This window comes from Corvus cornix, chromosome 2 (genome assembly GCF_000738735.6).
Source record: "Corvus cornix cornix isolate S_Up_H32 chromosome 2, ASM73873v5, whole genome shotgun sequence".
Taxonomy (NCBI): domain Eukaryota; kingdom Metazoa; phylum Chordata; class Aves; order Passeriformes; family Corvidae; genus Corvus; species Corvus cornix.
This window is the reverse complement of record NC_046333.1, coordinates 7,416,640-7,437,812: the sequence shown is the minus strand read 5'-3', so window position 1 is coordinate 7,437,812 and position 21,173 is coordinate 7,416,640. Positions and strand designations below refer to the sequence as shown.

The 21,173-nt window shown below is 41.9% G+C and overlaps 1 protein-coding gene across 5 annotated transcripts in view; it reads right to left on the bottom strand.

Annotated features, from left to right (window-relative positions):
* Positions 1-431: 431 nt before the first annotated feature.
* The window catches only part of DPP6 (dipeptidyl peptidase like 6), a 540,400-nt gene continuing 519,658 nt past the window's right edge, over positions 432-21,173 (bottom strand). For all 5 annotated transcript variants that reach the window (XM_039549156.1, XM_039549157.1, XM_039549155.1 and 2 more), the window contains exons 17-26: positions 15,640-15,687; positions 12,344-12,442; positions 10,003-10,072; positions 8,097-8,294; positions 7,082-7,136; positions 6,110-6,215; positions 5,212-5,270; positions 3,868-3,940; positions 3,695-3,768; positions 432-2,699 (exon numbers count right to left, since the gene is read on the bottom strand). In XM_039549156.1, coding sequence (XP_039405090.1) covers positions 2,553-2,699; positions 3,695-3,768; positions 3,868-3,940; positions 5,212-5,270; positions 6,110-6,215; positions 7,082-7,136; positions 8,097-8,294; positions 10,003-10,072; positions 12,344-12,442; positions 15,640-15,687 — 929 coding nt within the window. In that variant the 3' untranslated portion in view covers positions 432-2,552. The remainder of the gene's footprint in view (positions 2,700-3,694; positions 3,769-3,867; positions 3,941-5,211; positions 5,271-6,109; positions 6,216-7,081; positions 7,137-8,096; positions 8,295-10,002; positions 10,073-12,343; positions 12,443-15,639; positions 15,688-21,173) is intronic.

Genomic DNA, 21,173 nt, shown 5'->3' with positions numbered 1-21,173 from the left:
TGCCACAGTTGAACATTATGGCAACCAGATATGCCAGTTAGCTGAGAGTATAAGCTTGATTTGTTTGGACAATAAAAAAAATACTAGCTGCATTTAGGTAATTAAGCAAAATAACAGCAAAGCTATTTTGTACTGATGCAATCTGCTCTTCCCCATCCCAGTGCTCCAATTTCTTGTTTCCTGATCTGCTGGAAACAAAGATTGGAGTAGGTGTCCTCAATCATTTCTTGGTTTTGCATTGAGATATTAAATTTCTCTTCCTCTGAATCTCATTTGGTCAAATGGGTGTCAGCTGACGGGACAACACCCTGGCACTGACAAAGTGCAGCAAGTCAGCAGGTGCCAGTTTGGGCTCAATTCAACCAGAAATAGCACTTCCAGGAACTTGATGTTTGCTTAATATCTTAATATAAAATAACAGCAGTAGCAACCAGGGTGGTAAAATAATGCTTTATTCCATGAATGAACAAACACTACCATGCCACATCCTAAAGTTCTTTCTACAAAAGATTGTGGACAGAGCAGATTTTTACATTTCTCAGTTCAAGTTCATTTCAGGCTCTCGAGCCTGTTCAGCGTAGCAAAATCTGGACACGCAGCATTCTCGTGGTCTATTTGGCATTTTGCCAGATAAAGCAGATTTACACTGTAGTTCTTGTTCACACAATGTCGATGCACTGTAAATTAAAGGAGATAATCCCAACCAAACTAGGTAATTTCTGTGGTTTATCAATATATTTTTTCATGATGGTCAAAGTACAACCAACGTTCAAAGCTTAAAATAAAGGTAAGAAAAAAGACACACTAAAGAACACAATGGAAACATCATCATTGCTGTCAGGATGTGAGTTTACCCACAGTACTATGTAAAAAGTAGAAACCAGCATTGACATTCAAGCTGTTAAAACAAGAAAAGAAATTACATTAATCGTTATATTTCCAAGCTAGTACTTCTAAGGAGTCCTGATCAGCAAAGAAGTGTTACCGCATGCATGTCGAACACAAGACTAATATTGGATTGGGGATCTGACAAAGAGCTGACTTACATTCCTTTATATACAACAAAATGAAATATACAGTATTAATACTGGCTGTACATTTGGTCAGAATATTTTACAAGGAGCGACACTGTCAAAATTCTTATGACACAGTACGTGGAAGTGAATGGAGGTTGGATTCCTTTCTGAGAGCTGAATGTTTCCACAAGAAGTTTTAGAAGTTGCTTTCCACTGCTAAAATGAACAGTTAGACCTTTAAAAGCAAAAAATCCTTTTTTTTTTTTTTTTCCTTTTATGGTTGTCAAAACTAGTGTGAACAGAAGAGATAATTAAATGAGTTTGGAATATGCTAATCATTGACCTGGAATAAAACTAAGCCACAGACAGCATGTGCAATAAATCTCTGCACATTGTCTCTGTTTAAATGGCTTTATAAGATGATCTGTGAGGTCTCTGGTACAAATTCCTGTACCACAGCCTCACCTAGCTGTTCCCCAACAGGTTGGCAGCCATTTGTTCCAGCACTAAAGGAAGAGAAAGAATAATCATGACTGTCGCATATTTTTCTACATCGCAATAAAAAATATCTCAATGTAAGCTGATTTAGCTTATTTATGTGCATATTTTTCAAGACTGCCAAAGAAAATACTCAATCTTGCTGGCAAGAGCTATTTTGGGAACTCAAGAGTGAGTTTTTCTTTACTTTATTCCAATAGATTTTTTAATATCTGGGTAGCTCAAGTCCCATTGCCTCATTAGACCCCTGAGGTCTAAAGTGAGTTGGTTAATTCATTGTATGTTTTTTCCCCATCCAGAACAAGCTGAGAAGCTAATAAGGTAAGCATGAGGCCCAATGAACAACAGAAGTGAAAGCCATACAGAATTAACAAAATAATTACAGGAAGGTAAAGATGGGTGTAACTATAGTGATATTTCGCACAATTGAATTTGTGTATCCCGTAGCAATGACAAACCTCTTGAAGGTGGAAAAGAGCAGGCAAGTGTATGAATCTGTATCCTTTAAAATAATTGTGCTATAATCTTCTCCATGTATTAGGTTAGATTTTTTTTCTGACACAGTGTGATGCTAACTATAGTAACCTTAATGTGGATGATGGATTTCACTGCTACTGCTTGACTGCTTGAATGCAAAGAGATATTAAATCTTCCAGTCCTCAAAGTGGTTTCTTGGGGTGTTCCTTCAAGTTCAATGTCTTACCACTTTCACTCTAGAAGTCATTTTGTGGCAAAAAAAAAAAAAAAAAAAAAAAAAAGAAAGAAAGAAAAAAAAAGGGAAAAACCCCAAAACAACCGAAGAAAAAGAAGATGTTGGTTGTGATGGATTTATTTCAGACAGCAGTTTCTGCTGAGTTCACCATGCTTAATGTTCTTCCATTTAGGAAGGAGTTGCTGTCAAGTAAAGCAGAGGAGCTGCTTTCAGTTTTTGTTTTTTTTTTTTTAAATACATGCTAACAACATCTCTTTCTTCAGGAAAATGATCCAGTTGCATATTGTCAGAGAGATCTGCCTTGTGCTTAGCACGGACAAGTAGGGTTAATCATCGTCCTCCTCCTCTTTCAGCGGCGCTAGTGGCAGTTTGTCCGGAACTTGGAAACACTCCACAAAGAAGTTGACAATGGACTGGTACAAGTGCTGCTCAAATGCTGCATTGCTGAAGTAATGGCTTTGATCAGGGTAAATCTGCAAAAACAGGTAAATACACACCTTTTAGAGTCTCAGGACTGATCGCCCACACCTGCAGCTGCAAACCCACTGCCTCTCCCCAGCCTCACAGGGCTTCCCATGGATGCGTGTGAGGCCCAGGGTAATCTGGGCACCTCAGTGCTCTGAGTGCAGACTTGCATCTTCCCTCACAAGGAACTTTTTTGGGTGAGAGGATTTTCCATTTAATTCCATTCTGAACAGGTTCAGTCTAAGAAGAACCAGCCCACACTTTCCTTGTGAAAACCAAAAAAACATGGAGTTCTGCAGAGAAATGGCATTAGGTCATACTGACTAAAATGAGGGCTTTAAAGCAAAAATGTCATTAAGTAAGAAAAATTAATAAATCTTGCTGGAGAAGTAATTAAACAAAAAAAAAAAGGGAAGCTAGAAATTAAATAGCTTAAAACCAACTTTTCATTTAAATGGAGCAGGTAACTTGAAGAAATGAAAGAGGATCATAACAGATTGTGTAGGCAGGGGTGCTAGGGTAGGTTCATTTTGAAAGATTTAATGACTTGGACATGGAGCATTCAGCAAAACAGAGATATAATTTGGTGGAAAGTGGAACTTTCTAGACCAGAGTATGCCATTCGCAGTGGGATGTCAGATTTAAGTGACATTTATCTTCGTAACTTTTCTGGTTGATTTAATTTAGAGCCGTGTTTCCCTTGAAATTCATCCTGAATTTGTTCTGGTGTTCCCAAAGGAAGTCAACAGGAATAAATTCCTTAGGGATATGTCTCTCACATAATTTACTGTAATTCAATAATTGTTCTACAACTGTCCAGACCAAAATAGTGATATCACATAAGCATGGGACTAATGGAAAGAAACATGTTATATGCTGGTGCTACTTCTACTGCCAGGCTGAGTTTGCTACTGGCTTTTTAAAGCTTGTTTCATAACAGCAGTTTGAGTTCAAACTGGAAAATAACTGTTCAGATAGGAAAAAAAAGAAACATATACTGTACCTGCAAGCTGTAATTAGCCTTTGCCCTAATTAGGTGTGTGATAAGGTCCGTAGTATGCTGAAAATGGATTTTTTCTGTAAAAACAGATTGAAATCATTAAAGAGGCAAATTTAATTAACAAAAATCAAAGCTATCACAAACACATAATGAGCTCAAATGATGGGCTAACTCACCATCAGCAGTAGCATGAATGATCAAAAATGTCTGTTCCTTTAGTAATGAGACTCTGTGTGATAATTTGCTGATCTGTGAAGGTAAAGGTTGCAATAAGATTAAAAAACTTGCTAGAAATGAGCAGTTCATATGGAGGCAATAGAAGCACTTATTTCACTTATTTCTTATTTCTAATACTTTATCACCAGGATAACAAGCAGACACCAGCACAACATATTCTCCTGGCTACTTATATAAATCTAGAGATAAAATAGACCCCCATCCTGTGCTGGCAGGGCAGTGTCAGCAGCAGGAAGATGTCAGAGATTCTCATCTGTTCTGATAATGTTCACTAAAAGCTTGACCTGCAGATCATGGAGAAGAACAAAGTGAATTTCCAGTGAATAAAGAAGTATGCCCAGGTGCCTATGCCTAAGAACTCTTCATGGATCTGGAATGACTTTGGTGTGGTTTGAAAGCCAACCTCAATGAGTTTGATAGCTTGGGGGAGGACCTGATATGAAATTCAAGTGTCCACTTCTGAGACAGCCTTTGCCCCCACATGTCTTTCAGATGCACGGGGGAAAATAAATACAAATTATTTCTAAAAGGACAAAAAAGAGTTTGCACTAATGTAGAGATTATGAGTACAATGAACTTGGAGTTTAGGTAGCCAGACTAAATCTTGCCTTGTGAAGACACAGGGTGATACCTGCTTTCTCTGTGAGAACAGTGGCAGACCTTTGCTGCCTTCACATCTTCTGGCTGGAGACAAGGCCTAGAAGCTGAACAAGGTTTACTCTATAACAAATTTTGTTTGCGTGACTGCTCTTTATCAGGTTTTGCCTCCAAGCAGCTGCAGCACAGGATCCAACTGATCCCATCACATGTATTAAACAACGTCTTTGTTAACTGATGCTGTGTCTCCTTTCCCATGTCCTGATCAGTTCTGGCACAGAGTTCTGCCTACCTGAAATACCACAAAGTTTGAGAAAATCAAGCTGAGCTTCAGTTGAGTTTGTTTATCTCAGAGAGAATCAAAGTTACAAGACCCTTGGCAGGAACTTTCAGGAGGTCGTGACACCGTGTCGTCTTGGGCGCATCTGAGTCACTCAGCTCTTTCAATCTCTAGAACTGTATTTACCCAATTTAGAGAGGCAGACACGAGAGCTAATCAATAAAAACTTTATCCATGATTACTATTAAGACAAGAAAAGCAGTAAGCAGGCTGAAGGACACCTTCAGAGCTTCACTAGTAAGTCCCCCTTGCATAACTTTGCTTCCTCCTCGAAGGAGAACACATGGAGGGAGAGTTAAGACCCAGTTCACATTTTATCAGGAAAATGCAGTGTCCGTGCACTTACATCATATGCTTTGTTATCAATCCCGTTCAAGCCCAAGTATCTTTCAGAAAAGGCTGAAGCTTGAAGAGAAAAAAAGAAAATATCACTTTCAGTCATAAGAGAGCACACTGGTGCTTGAGTCAAATATTGCAAATGCTAAAAACCACCTTATTTTCTAACATGGCCTTACTTACAGAGGACGCATTTCTAAAAGTTTTTTAAAATGCACTAAGGATATGTGTGATACCACAGTCTGTCATTGTCACCATGTACTTCTGGTCACTAAAAAGTTCACAGAAAATCCTTTTTTTTAATCTTTGTTAGTGCAACTGAGATAAAAGGGCGTTATCATGTCGTGTCCCCTTCTCCTTTCACTTGGGGCCTTCTCCATCAGCAGCAAGTTTCCTTTGGTCTCAGGGATAACTGTTCAGCTCCTGAAGTCTGGCTGAACACCACTGACTTCCACGGCAGTCCCCCGATTTTCACTGGCATTAAGTGCAAAGGGAACTCCCATCCCTGAGAGAAAGGACCACCATGTGCAGTGTAGTGCTATGGTCAGAGCCAGGATGGGTCAGGTAGACTGGACCACAGCTTGCCTGGATGGGTGGTTCAGGCAAGAAGGAAGCATGTTCAAGGCAGTGGGGCTGGTTGATGGCAAAGACTGGAGGAGTTTAAAGACAATTCTCCTTTATTTAAGAGGAGTAGTGAAGTGATTTGATGACTCTGACCACCATGGCTCGTCCCAGTGGTGCCAGCAAAATTGCTTGAGTGGGGAAAAAGGGTTTATGGCTAGTCCTAAAAAGACACAGAATATAAACTAAGAAGGATCTTGGGAAAGAAAGATGGCAACTGGGAAAGGATAGGGAAGAAACATCATTTGGTCAGCAGGAGGGTCTGTGGGCTCAGGGATGGGGCTTACCATATAGTCTGAAGTCTGTCACCGGGGAAAGAGCAGCTCCACAGGTGAACACCTGGTTCTCTTCACCGGCTGGAAGCATGTAAGTGCTCAGGTAGCCACCATAATCCTGGAACAGAAAGGGGACAGGGGTGTCAGTGCTCTGGCTGGGAGGCACTGCTGCTTTTGGGTACAGAAACAGGGCAGCTGAAACCTTGCAGCAAATGCTCAGACTTTACAGAGCCTTTAACTCCTTGCCCTGGAAAAACACAAAACAAGGGACATCTCCCTGGCCCTGTGGCTGGCACTCTCCTGAAGGCAGGAGGGTTGTGTGCCCAAGAGTTGGCCTTTTTCATCCCATTTTATGGCTATAGCTCTAACCCGATATGTTACCTCTCCAAAATGTTTACCCCAGTCTTCCTCTATTTAAAATGAGCATCACAATTTCAGTGTCTGCTGCCAGCAGTTAACAATTCCCTGCAGAGATGCTGCTCTACGTGCAGCTCTCTTCGCCCACTCCCGTGTCTCCCACAATAAACGATTTCTACTCGCGGTCCCGCTCTCATCTCAAACCCTGAGTACTTTACAGCTGCTGTTTCCCAGCCAGGCACACACAGCAAATCAGCCTCAGAAATCCACAACGTTGTTGTACATGTGAGTTAGATGTACCCATGTTCCCACAGGCTTTAAAGAGACAATGTGAAAATGAAATAAAAGTTTTTTAAGGGAAAAACCCCCTAATTATCTGACAATGTTTTTTCTGAGCAATAGTCACTTTTTGCACTTGGAAGTTAATTTAAAAGAAGTCATTGATGAAGACATTGGTGAAATGAAAGCTTCCACCTTTAGCATTGCTGAGCAAGGTGCAGCCTATCTCAAAAATAAATGATAATAAAAATGTCACCACTGACATATTCAGTAAATCAGGATTTAGCACAGCTGTTTAGCCATATCAGCCAACTGGAACAGCACAAAGGAGCAATGGCAAACCATTACCTTCCCAAACACACCAACTCTCGTTTTGTCAATGAAGTGCTCCTGCAGCATTGTCCTAGAATATGAGAGAGGAAAAGCAATGGGTTAAAAATATTTTTCCCTTCGATAGCAAAACCAGTGTGATTTTCATCAGCTTTAAATTAAACTGGCCCCAGAAAAATTATAGAATGGTTTGAGTTGAAAGGGACCTTAAAGACCATCCAGTTCTAACCTCTCTGCCATGGGCAGGGACACCTTCCACTAGACCAGAGTGCTTCAAGCCCCATCCAACCTGGCCTTGGACACTTCCAGGGATGGGGCATCCACAGCTCCTCTGGGCAACCTGTTCCAGTTCTCACACCCTCAGAGTTAGGAGTTTCTTCCCAATATAATCTGAACCTGCCCTTTTTCAGTGTAAAGCCCATTCCCCTTGACACAGACAGTCTAGGAAATCTGGTCCAAGCTGCTTTCACATGAATCTGATTTAATCTTGCAATCTCATTCGTTGGATTTGACCAAGCAATGGCAACAAATAACCTACACTACCTCTGGAAGCCATAGTAAGCTATTGCAAAGCTATTGCAGCACTCCGATAGTGGTTTTAACGTGATTATGTGCAGAATAAATCTAACCATATGACAGGACTTGACATTTAGGGTTTTGCCCTGGTTATTCTGTTTAAAAAGTTTAAGGATTTAAAGATGGATTTTCTTCCAACTACCAGGCAAGCAAAATATTAATGTAGGAACAGATATTCAAGCTTACTTGTTTGTAGCTGTATGACTGTACAGAGCTAAAAATAAATGGGCTTTGAACACATGATGCAGATAAGTGTGCTCTAATTTAGCTCTGTTTAGGGCTTGTTTTTCTCCTTCTGCACTGTGCTGGCATGAGCTCCCTCTCACATGCAGTTGCAATTGTATGACTACACTGCCCCTCTCATCTCCTTGCTCTACCCTAACACATCACAGGACTAATGACAGTCTTGGGTTAATTATTATAATGAATTAATTTCTTCAATAACAGCGGCATTCACCGGACAGCTTCCAACTGGTCCTTCTCTTCCAAAAGGCCCAGCCTCCTCTTGACCTCATGCAGTAACTTGGCGCCCTTGGAAGCCGACTGCCACGGGCCGTCGAACTTGAGCACGATGGCGTTGTGGGAGCTGACCATGACGCTCTCCCATGTCACCTCAAACCTCTCTGTGACGATCTGGCTGCCGGGTGTCCCATCTTTCTGAAGACAGATCAACGGGCATCAAGAAAAGGCACCGGCACCAAACGCCCTCGCTGTCCCACAGCCCCATCGTGCAGGGTAAGGTAGGACAGGTTTTTGGAAGGGGACACCAGTCTCTGCAAGGATGGCACGCAGGAGGCTGATTGTGTGGGATGGGTTTTGAGGCTGGGTGGAAGCTGCAGGTTGGTTTCTGCCTCCCTCTGTGCACAGCAGCCTCTAAGCTGAGCTTTGAACCCCAACAAGCACATCTCAAACTGGTCAGGATTCCTCCCGTGAGTAACCAGGGCAGTGATCTATTTTGGGAACTATTTTGGGATCTATTTATGTGTATCTATTTTCTATATTCCCCAAAGCTCTTTTTTATTTTCTGCTGAAGTGGTTCTGTCATCACTGCATCACACAAGTACAGAGGGAAAGGACTCTTCTAAAGTGAAAAAAAAAGGCTTAATAATGCCCAGTTTGGCCCAAAATTTATGGGAAGGGGGAAGGGGTGGGAAAGACCTCCTCTTCACCCTTCTGCTTAGGGTCTGTACAGGGGAACTGTCTTGAGAAATACAGACCCTGCTTCAGCCAGGCAGCTTGGAAAAAACAAGGGAAGATGATGATGACTTTAAGCAATAATTTAGGGCTGGGATTACTGTAGAATCACTGGCATTTTTATCCACTTTTTCCCATTTTTGGGGTTATCAGAGACATCAGGCACTTCGCTGCAGGATTTTAATGCGCATGTGACTCCATTCATTTGCATGTATCCAAGTGAGACCCCGGCCCATCCAGCTCCAGAGGCAGCCTAATCAAGTGCTGGGTGCTTGATGAGAACCAATCTTCCTCGAGCACTTCCATAATGAAGCACATTTTCTCCGCAGTAATTTCGTGACGTAACCACACGCTCACTGCAGTGGCTTTGTCCTTCATGGAGGGCTGTGCAGGGTGGTACAGGCATTCACCAGGCATTCATCCCTCCTGCATGAGGCTTTTCTCTCTTGGGTGTTCCCTGGCAGGCAGCAAGCGATGCACAGGGAGGCAGCCAGGGCCAAACAGGTTCTTGCAAGGTCAGTGAATTCCCTCCTGCAGTTGCTTTCCAAACTCCCAAAAAAGCCCTCAGTGATGTGTATTATTATTATTAAATGTTGCATAAAGAAATACCCACCTGCTCTGCCCACCAGGAGGAAAACCTACCTATCTAATATAAATGCTAACATCGTGGAGATCTTCAAAGGTTTCCAGCTCTCTCTTTCTTCAGGGAACACCAGCACTTACAAGGGAATGATTTCTGCATGAGGGCACCTAAAATTTAAGCTCTAGTAAGGCCGCCTGAATTCCACTCTAAAATTACCTCTTAATCGCAAGGTGGGTGCCCTGAGCACTGGGACAGAAAGTCGAAATACATCTTGTATTCCTCCTCCTCCTGTTTCTGCCCCACAAATGATTGAAATGTACATGGAACACCTTCACAAAATCCACAATTTACTCTGCAGGATTTCAACAGGGTGCCCTCCTGGGAGTTGAAAACCTCGGCTCAAACATGGGAAAGAAGTGATGTACATCTGGCCTCTCCCAGCTGTGAAGGGAGACGGGGTAGGGACCAACGTGCTGGACTCTGGCATTCCTTGTACGAAACATATCCTAAAAGTTCCTGATCATGGGCAAGGTTTCCATGCTGCCCTGATAATGTGAACAGAAAGAAAGGACAAGCAGGAACTCACACAATCAAAAGCAAAGGGTAGTGCGCCGTGTCCGAAAAGGTTGCTGGCTTTAAGATCTGCATTGGCAATCCTAAGTAAAAAAAAGAACAAATAACAACATGTCTTTGATGTGGGAATGCTGACACGATTCCAATAGATTTTTCTGGTGTTTTGGCTACAGATGAGTAGGAGCAAAACGACATTTCTTCAGAGGCAGTGGCATATAACACCTTAGAAACACAGATGTTGTCAAAAAAAAAAGACCCATATTGTGATAGCTGAGGTGACAAGAAATGTAAATGGGGAGTACAGTGCAAGCTGCTCAGTCATGCATCACTTTTATAGCATTCAATTAACATCTGTCAATAGCTATAATTTTCCTTTTTTGGCAGCTGGATGAGTGACGCAGACAGAAATCAATATTTCAGGGCAAAAGAGAAGGAGGAAAATTGGCAATGAAAATGGTAATTTAAAACCCAATTAAGTATGGTGGCTGGGGGAGAGAAATAGAATTATTTTGCTATAGTGGTGTGAAGACAGAGGGAGAAACAAGTATTTCAATCCTAACTTCTGAAGGGCTAAATTTTGCTGTAAACAGGAGGCAAAGGTGCTGAAGCCCACATTGTTGTATGGGTACAGAACCAATGTAAAGGAGAGATGTGACCACTGAAGCTTCTTTTAGCTGAATGTCTTTTCTATGGGTTTGTATCAGTAGCCAAAACTGCCTCCATTCAAACACTCTCTGCATTAAGGACAGCACATTTATTTTAAAAATATTATCTACAATCTAGATTAGCAAAGGCCCAGCAATTAAACTGGTATTAGGAGCATTTTCAGTAGATTAATACACAGATTAGCAGCACGGTTTAAGTGGTTTGCTTTGCAATCGTTGCCTGACACTCTGCCTAATTAGTTATTCCATCTGAATGCTAATAGCTGCAAATTGGATCAATGGCCCAGGGACAGCCAAAAAGGCCATCACTTGACTTTAAATATTACTAAGTGCTACCTGCAGTGTTCCCAAGGCTGCCCAGCCCAAAGCTTTGGAATCACAGGGGGGGCACAGCAGAATGGCCACATGGCTGTGGCCAGTTTGTATTTATTGCACACAAGTATATTTTCAGTTAAATGAGCAGAATTGCAATGGGACCTGCAGTTAAAAAATTTAGTATCAAGCTGAGTTATCCCTGATAAACTGCCAGTCTCCCATGAGCTGGCTTATGGGGGGAAAGATGGGCTCTTTACCCTTCCTTTCCTGTCCATAAAACCTGGAAGCACACGTCTGTTCCTGCTATTTTATGCACTGGTTTATGTTCCTTATGCCCGTGTGGCAAACAGAACATTTTAGGGCCATTGTTATGCTTCTCAAATGGCAACCATCTCTCAGCCTTTGCTTCACATTTTATAACATCTGGAAATGCCTGAAATCAGTAACCTGCCCCCAGCACAGCTCGCTGCTTTCATTTCGCTGCCTGTGGCCTGAGAGATTCAGTCCTTCCTGGTATGGAAAACATTATGGGCCACATTTGAACCCAGGGCCTTTGGGGTTTTTTTCTAGAGTTGCCACCATACATGCAGGCTGGGATTTTGGGGAGCCATTGTGCATCTCTGAATATGTGGATTTTCCCCATATAGAGAAACTACAACTACAGAGACAGGCTTACACTTTGGCTGTTTGCCACCAGGCTTTTCTCTCTCTTTGGCAAACGTATATATATATATATATATTTATGTGGGGAATGGTTTTACAAGTAGTAGAAACAACACACCAGCTGCAGGTGCAAACTGCTCCAAGCATCTGCTTTCTTTACTCCAGGTGAAATCTCCTTTGTCTTTTCTCATAAGGCTCTTTTTTCTTTTTTCCAACCCTCCCAAATCATGTGGCTTTCTCTAAGAAACCTGAGTGACTCCAGTGGGCAGTCATTGGAGAGTCAACATCATTCACTGCAGCTCAGATTGTGCACTGAGAGGCAGACACATTTGTAGCCAGCAAGAACACACTTTAGCCCACTCCAAACTCATTTCAAATGACACACACACATCCAGGGCAAATGCCTCCAACAATGGGGGCACCCCACTGTGTCATTTCCCAGAGTGGCTTTTTCTACACAAAGGAAGTTTTAAGAGGAAGAAAAACCCCAACCCTATAATTTTGCCTTTCTTCAGCTGAATTCTCATCAAATTCTGCCTCTGTAATAACCTCCTTAATGTAGCACATTCTAGGAGAGTGCTTTGCAAACTGTGTGAGTTTATTGAGAGTCAAAGTCATTTTTCCTCCTGCCAGTCTACCCAGGATGGCTGTATCATTTCACAGCTACAGCAGTGAAAGAGACAAATAAGTGAGAAGAAAGGAGCTACTTACTGTAATCATCTATCTTGATTTCCTTGTATTCTACCTTCGGCATTTGCCTGTCATTTACAGCCAGCTGCACATTTTCATTTACCTCCAGCTCAAAAATTTCTGAAAGAAGAAGGACAAGATCACAAAAAATTTTGGCACAGTTTGTGAAAATGCATTTTAACATTTTATAGTCACCTTGATATATTTAACACAAGTTTCCTTACAGACAGATTTCCTTCTAGTCCTCATAGATGTCTAATTCAGTTAAGCCTTTGAAACCCCTTCCAAGTTTTCTGCATTGGCAAAAGAGCTGTATTCCTGAAATCAGTGGCATTCAGCTGATTTGCAGGAGGTGGGAATGTGACCTGCTGTGTTGGGACACTAGCATGGGTCCCAGTGAGGTATCTACCTGCCATGCAAAGCTAGATCTCAGATGAAGAGGTCCTCAAGTCTGTATGTGTGTCCAAGTTATATATAATAAATAGGAGGGGGAGGAGACTATGGAGGGCTTCAGGCCAAGGTAGTGCTGCTGTGCAAGATAAAATCCATGGGAAGGAAAGCCATGGTGGGAGGAGAGTGGGCAAAACTCATACAAACAAGCAAGGTCAGGTTTTGGAGCAGTCTTGACATTTGGGGTGTTTCAAAAATTTTTCATTTTGCTTGTGTGTCTTACCCAAGGACTCTCTGGGTCAGAGATAGAGGATGCCTTCCTCCTTCCTGGGATTTAACCTTTATCCTCTCATCCTGGCCATGTGCTCTACCTGCTGAGCCTCTTCTAGTAAAAGCAGCCACCTCCAGCACCAGCAAGAGTAAGTCCTTCCCAGCTGGTAGGGAAAGAGCCCCTCTTTAGGAGACACTTCAGGTTGTATGTCTTACATGGTGGGAAATGTCTCCATGTGATGGCAAAGATCCTAAGCCCCATGGAGGAAGGATTCAAGGGCTGGGGTGAGTAGATCCTGGTCTGGGGAGTCTGTCATCAGTGGTCATTCCCCTGGCATCAGTTTGGGTGTGAACCAGGGGGATCCAGGGCATTATCTCTGCCACATGAACCCAAGGAGGGTGTGAGATTTCACACCACATTATGTTTCACTGAATGTAACTTCCCTTTTGAGACACACTGATAAATAGATATGTAACCCCAGAAATAGACATGTAACCCCAGCTCCTCAAATAACACTTCTGGTACCTGATTATCCTGCTCTCACTGCCCATCTCTGCTGGACAGGCAGACAAAAACTTGCCCTTCCCAGTTAACACATTTCAGAGACCTTTCAGCAGTAGTATATTGGTTCAGTGAATATTCACCCTGCTTCTGCAAAGCCTGGTTCTTTATCAAAACCACAACCCCCACAAAAGTGTCAAAGCAACAGCCTATTACATTTAGTTAAATATTAAGATTCTCATTTAATTATGGCACACACAAGTAGCTTTATCAGCAGAAAGGGGCTTGGCACGTAGGGGAATTTAGTCAAGCCATTTTATTTGTTCATATAATTGCATTCACAGAAAGCCAGGAAGACTGTGAAGGAAATAAAAAAGATTGGCATATCTCCTAAAGGACGATCCTTTTTGCTTTAGGACCACAGGGAGCTTGAGTCTGTGGAGTACAAATGGTCATTGCTTAATTAAATGTAAGCACACTCTAATATTCAGTGCAACTCACTATTATCAGATTATTGCAGAATACAGAGGCAAACTCCCTTTTATAGAGTAATGGGCTCATATTAAATAAGTAAATTCAGTAACATGCAACTGTCAGTTGCCCTTCATTCAAAAGCAAAAGAATGAGGGGGGAAAAAAGAAAAGAACCAGGGGAAATGGTAATTGTATGCAGAAGATCATGAATTTCAGTAGAGAATGTGTTCTGCACATGAGTAGATTGAGTTCTCTGTGTAATAGATGCTACCCATATGCATCTGTCAAAGGAAAACTAGTCCTGGTGTGTTTTGTTTTACTTTTTAAAGCCCTTCATTCACTCTTTCTGTTTTATATTTTCTGTCATTTTATTCACCTAAAAGTATTTTGTAAAACTATACAGGAGGGTATAACACCACTCATGAGAGCACTGTCCCATGCTGATATAGCCAGTCAGACATCTCCATCTTGGCAGTAAAATTAAGGTGTTTTATTTAAAGTGCGGGAGAAAGAAAGTGACTTTGGAGCTGCAGATCAGGGCAAAGAAACTCTCCTGGCTGAAGTGCCTCATGGGCATCAGCTGGGCTGCTCTGGGGTTATACTTGGGGAGGGCACTGCCAAGCTCACGCTCTGCTGGGAAGAAGAAGGAGCTGACACTCCCTTGTGCAGAGAGTCTTTCCTGTCACACTGACTACCTCACTGGGAAATGAAGCAGCTCAGCATTTCACAGTAAACCTTTAGTTTGAGTGCCAAATCTCTTGGTTTGCTCACTCTTTTTTTTTTTTTCTTTTGAGATAAGAGCAGTGAGCTGCTGTAAGTGCAGGTAAGTGAAACTGATACTTGATAAACAGGTATTGACCATGTACAAAGCAGATAGAAATAGAATAAAGGTGTTGCTTATTATTTGGGTCATATCAGTGCCTGAAGTCCCTAACTGCAGTTAAGGATGGGCTGAACTCTTTGCTAAAACAAAAGATGATGTTTTCCCATTAAAACGATGGGAGAAGATAAATCTTGGTTTCACGTGAGACTCAATGCCACATCCCACCAGAGTGGAACCCCAGAAACTCCATGGCTTTCTGGACTCCACATTGCCAGCCTGGTAATGGCTATAGGGAGTGCCAAATATTTTGAGGGAAGAAACCTATTTTTGGAATAATTACAGCTTTGCACTGATGTAGATGCAAATCATTAGCATGAAAAAGCTTTACCAAATAATAAGTGTTACAATCTCTGTGGGCAGGTCAGGGAACCAGGCAGAGGCACCACTTGTGAGGCTCACTCCATTATCTCTGATAATTCATATCAGAGTGATTTTATTAAAACCACAGATTAGGCTAAATATTTCTTACATTTATCTTATTATCTTATTTCTTATATATGGGACTCAAAACAAAATCAGTGGAAGACTAACAAAAAGACTGAGAGGGATTTGAATTGTGCATTTTTTTGAGAAAGAGGATAACAAACATCATACCCCAACCTGTGTGTTTTTACCCCAAACAGCAGCTGTTGTGATGGCAGCACAACAGCCCTGCAAGTCCCTTTGCCTTGCAGAAAACTTCCATTTAGGCAGAGTCTGGGCTCCCCAGGAGGGTAAGTTTAGCAAAGAGCAGCTACATCTCACTGTCCTGCCCAGCTACTTTTGTTTGAAGGATTGCAAAGCTCAAGCCCGCCCTTACTCTGTGCATCCGTTGTGTTGTGAACAGTCACCATCGGGACACGGGGACCTTGAAAAGGAGAAGAAAAGAACTTGGTTAAATTTCTATCAAAGCACACACAGACACACGTGAACCTGGTTTTGAATTCCATGGAGCTGAGGGCTCTTGAGACTCGTTTTTCATGCAAGACTAATCTAAAAAGCAAATCACCCTGGTATTAGAAAGAGTTTATGACTAAATGACAGTACTGTAGACTCAAAGACATGTGAGGTTTCAAAGCCCTTTCCCAACAGACCACTAAATGCATCTTTCCCTAATTTGTAAACATTATAATTAGCAGAAACACAATTAAATCACTCGCCTTTAAAATTATTCTAATGATGCCCAAACATCACAGCACAAAGCATTTACATTTTGTATGCTATGGATAAATGTTGCTGTTTTGCAAATTATTTTTTTCTTAATGAATTAAACACTAGCTTGTCTCTCACACTGAAAAAGGCCACATTTTCTGTCTTAAAATGCAACATTTGGGTATTGAAATCAGTCAGTGCTATACAAAGAGAATTATCATTACTATGCAGTGCACATGAGTGAACCACACAATTCACTACCACAGGATGCTGCAGCACTCAGGATGCCACAGTCTTCACCAGAGGATGCTCTAGGGTCCTTTTGTCCTTAGCACAGTGATCTGGGTTCATCCTCTTGTTCAGAAAGTCATCAAGTCGCTGATTGATAGAAAAATGGGATGGTACACGAGATCAAGTTCATATTGTAGTTGTCAGCTTCTTTCTCCCTGTTTTCCAGCTGTCATCTGGTGACTGCTCTTGGAGACAGGACACTGGGCCCAGGTGGGCTGACCCAGGACAGCCACTCACATGTTGCTCCCATACCTGTTCGTAGATTTTCCCTTGAGCCTGACAGTACTGCCCAGGAAGGTGGAAATAGCCCTGCAGTGATGGAATGTTATTCTTCACCTCAGAGACTGTTTTACTTTCCTTTGCTTTCCCCATAATTTAACGTGGTACAACTGCAGCGAGTGTGAGCAGCTGGGGAAACCTGTGTGCCCAGCAAAGGTCCCAATAGCAGGGCCAGGAGGCTCCCATGCCGTGTCTGTGGGAAGATCCCAGAATCATAAATCCGTGGAATCATGTCCGTTGGAAAACACCTCTGAGATGATTGAGTCCAACCATTAACCCAGCGCTGCAAAGTTCACCACTAAACCATGTCCCTCAGTATCACATTTACTTGTCTTTTAAACACCTCCAGGGGTGGTGACCCCATCACTTCTCTGGACATCCTGTTCCAATGCTTGGCAAACCTTTTGGAAAAGAAATTTTTCCTAATATCCAACCTAAACATCCCCTGGTGAAACTTGAGGCCATTTCCTCTTGTCCTATCACTTGTTCCTTGGGAGAAGAGCCCGACCCCCACCTGGCTACACCTCCTTTCAGGAGGTTGTAGAGAATGATAAAGTCTCCCCTGAGTTTCTTCTTCTCCGGACTAAAACACTCCCAGCTCCCTCAGCTGTTCCTCATGGAATTGTGCTCCAGACCCTTCCCCAGCTCTGTTGCCCTTCCCTGGACATGTTCCAGCACCTCAATGTCTTTCTTGTTGTGAGGGACCTGAAACAGAACACTGAATATCAAAAAACCCAACATTCTTTAAGCTTTAAGAGACTGATATCCACTGAGATTCCAACCCCTTTAAGGTGCCTTCTTAAGCCCTTCAACCTACGAGCAAATCCTGTGGGATCACCGCTTGTGCAACAGCAATTTGTGCAGGGCTGGCTGAGAAAAAGCCCCTACAATGCTGTAACTGAGAGTGTGCACACAAATGGCAAAAGCAGGTGCTGGTGAGCCATTCATACTGGTGTGGTGCATGAAATAAGTTCTTGAGAGCAAGAAAAGCTTTGAGGCGCTATAATTGTGTCAGTGGTTTTCCCTGTGCTGCCAAGAGCCCGCATCCCACTGCAGGCAGTCAGGAGTGTTTCATCCAGACCTCACGTGGACAGAGAAAAGGCAGAAAAATATTTTATTTATAATTAAGCTGACTAACATGGCAGCCTGACTTTCGTTTCTTTGTAACTGAGAATCTTCTCCCCTGACAATCCAATTCATTTTTAGAATGCAGGAAGGTGGATTATAATGAACAAAGGAAAACAGGTTTACTCACCAGGATTTAGATAAATTTACCTTTCTCCTACTGATATACATTGATATGCTGACTGTATTTATTTATAAATCTGCCCTGCTTTTTCCCTGCAGTCCCAGAAGCCAGACTGCTGGAAAAGCAACAAACCTAATAAACATGGGCATGATAAAATCATCACTGAAAATAAAAGGAATCCTCCCAAATGACTCCAGTTGGAGCTAGAGCAGTCCGTTAATTAACACCAAAATGCCAACAAAAAGAAAGGGATAGAGAGAGAAATACAATGCATATAATCCCTATATTTTCTAATTTATTTTTCCTTTTTTTTATTGGCATTGAAAAAGCTGTGAGAACCTAATAAATAAATAAAGATTCTAGTGTGTAGTTTAGAAAATTACATGTATTACATATTGTGTTTCCTTAGTCTCTCACTACTAACTACTGCTACTGTCATCTCCCCAGATCAATGTTTTTAAGTGAAGTCCTACATAAAGATATTGTTTGAGGTAATATGAAATTAAAAAAAAAATAAAATGAATAAGTATCCTTGAAAAACCAGATTTTTGACTTGCCTAATTTTTATTTTTTAACAAAGAAGGAAAAATGGTAAAGACAGAAAACTACAGAGTAGAATCATCTCTGTGAGAAGAATTACTCTTGATATTAAATATTCTCAATGACAACACTCCAGTTAAAGAACACATTTCACTTGTGAGCAGGCTGAAAGTTATCAAGAAGAAAAAGTCACTTTTTAAGGAATGACATAAATTGCTTATTTCAATGCCAGTTTTTAAAGTAAAACAACCCAGTTACATGCTAGACTGCGTCTTTTAATGCACACACATCAGAAGTCTTTCAACACTCACAAGTTGAGCGCCTAATGCCTGACAGGGACAGAAAGAATTCCTTGAAATGAGAAGTGTGTATTCATTAACTGCCTCCCCAGCTTTATTTCCAAACCTGTGGCGGTGTGACAGTCCCATTACACATGCCATCTGCTAAATGCCATCCACTGTCATGCGCCGATCTGAGAGGGAAACCTGATTTGTTCAGTGAGCTGCTGGGAGCTGACAGAAGCAGAGCGAGGACATCCTCTGCTCCGTGTCTCCTTCCTCCAGAGCCCGTCCAAACGGGCTTTGATGGGGACTCCTGAGCCCCCACGTTCTCAGGCACATTCTGCTGCTTCTGTTCTTTAATCAGCACTGATGATCCCCCGGTGTCTACCTTCCCCCCTCAGAAACCTTGTGGGTGCTCTGCCTCTTGCTCACAGAGGTCCTGAGAGCATGGGAGCATCAGGATCCTTGAAGGATAGAACTCACTTGTGCTCCTTGAAGGATAAAACACAAAGTGCTCCACTTTAAGTACGTAAAGCAGACACTGAGCTGCTTTGCCTTGATTTGCAAAAGTAAGAGAGACCCAGCTCATACCTTATAACCTCATGACTGTTCCCAAAATCATGAGCAGGCCACTCTCTGCATGACATCGTGAAGATGATGCTGTTGGATTTCTTGCCCCAGAGGGGTAGGTGCAAGCAGGGCTGTGACATTCCCCAAGGTGTGGGACCTGGCACTCCTGCTCCCCGTCACCTCCACCAGAATTTTTACGGGTGGCACCATAGAGGTCCCTGTTATCCCTCTCTGCATCCCTGTGTCAGGACTGGGATGGGATGTGCTTGAATGCCACTGTAGGCTCCACTCCCCTCTCCTGCCTCCAGCACTGCACCAGCCAACTCCAGCATCCTGACAGAAGTTTAGAAGTTGTTTCTTTACTTGTAGCTTAAGAGAAAGGAGCAAAACTATTGACAGAACTTCTGTGTATAGACACACTCTGTACATCTCAGATAGATGCACAGTTAATAATGCTGCACAAAAGTCTAGTTACATGAATTAGATTTTCAATTAATACAGCTGAAAGTCTGGGTTTATCATAAGGCCTTTGACTTTAAAACCATTACTGTAATTATCCATGCAAGAAGTAAATTGAGCTATACTGCTCTAATGACAACAGGCCAATTTATCACCCAGGAGGTGCTACCCATCATGATGTGAATGGGCACAGAAACTCAGTGCCTCAGTAATTTGACAAGAAAAAGCACTGGCCATGGTTTGTCATCAATTTTTAAGCAGCCTTTATTATTATTTCCAAAAAGGTTCTGCTTAAGCATGATCAGAAAGAAGCAACTCTAGATTTTTAAGTGATAAGGTATAGATTTCTAGAATAAAAATGGCAAATCTTTTTATAACCTTGAAGAAAATATTTACCAGACATTTGTTTTGTAATACTTTTTATACTCCAGCGTATTCCTGATGTTTTCATGATCTAAACAACATAAGGAATTACATAAATTATTATAACTTTAAAATGAAAGTAGTGATTATAAAAAGAATATGAAGTAAAATTGAAGAAAAGTTAATCAAAATTATAGAAGTGTTTAAAAAGGATAAAAGGAGGAATTGTCTTATTCTTCTCATCTATATTCTCAAAGGCTTCAGCGTTGCAGATAATTTCAGACCAGAAGCTAAATTCACAGTGTGTAAACAATGAAAATTCAAATACTCTCTGCCAGTGCCACCAGCATATCTCTTAAGCACTGATGAATGATTTAAAAGAGCAGCTGCAGCCGATGGGAGCTGAAAGGGTCTGGCTCTGCACAAGTGAGATAATTGGCAACAGCCATCTCTGTGTACAGATTCCAGATCTCTTTATTTGCTAATCCATGAATTATTTATACGTGCTGCATAAAGTTCATATGTTGGGGTGATATTATCAGCATAATAAATAAAGACATGGGGAGTTCCGTGAACCAGGGCTCACAATTAAAATATTTCTCCATTTGCAGCATTTTCCAGCCGATGCTATGGACAGATGTTCGTGCTGTTTGCTTTGGCAACCTTGTTGACATAAACATCAAACAGATTTATGCTGCTATTCACCCTCCCCAAGGCATTTAATTTTTTAATCAAATCTTTACTTCCTCAAATGTAGCTTGTCTTGTAAAATAATCAATCCTGGCTTGTTCTCATGCAAGCACTCTGATGGTACTGCTTGTCTCTGCCCTGTGTGATACTGGTAATAAATTTCATGCTTACTTTATGTGGAGCAGAAATAAATCTGGTTGCTCTGAGGCAGCATCAGTTATCAGTGACTAGAGGGCAAATGAACAAGAGATTTGGTCTTAATTCCACTACACAAAACAGGCCTGACAGGTTCTTCAAAAGGTTGCTGGAATGAATAAGCGTGGTCAGGTCCTCAGTCCATTCCATGGGATTTTGAGAGGTGCCTGCAAAGAGCAGTGTGGGAAGCTGGGCTGGCACTGACCAGCTCATCCCGCTCTCTGTCCTATGGCCACTGAAGGACATGAGGCCTTTGGGTCCCAGAAGATCCTTGCTGCTTCAGGA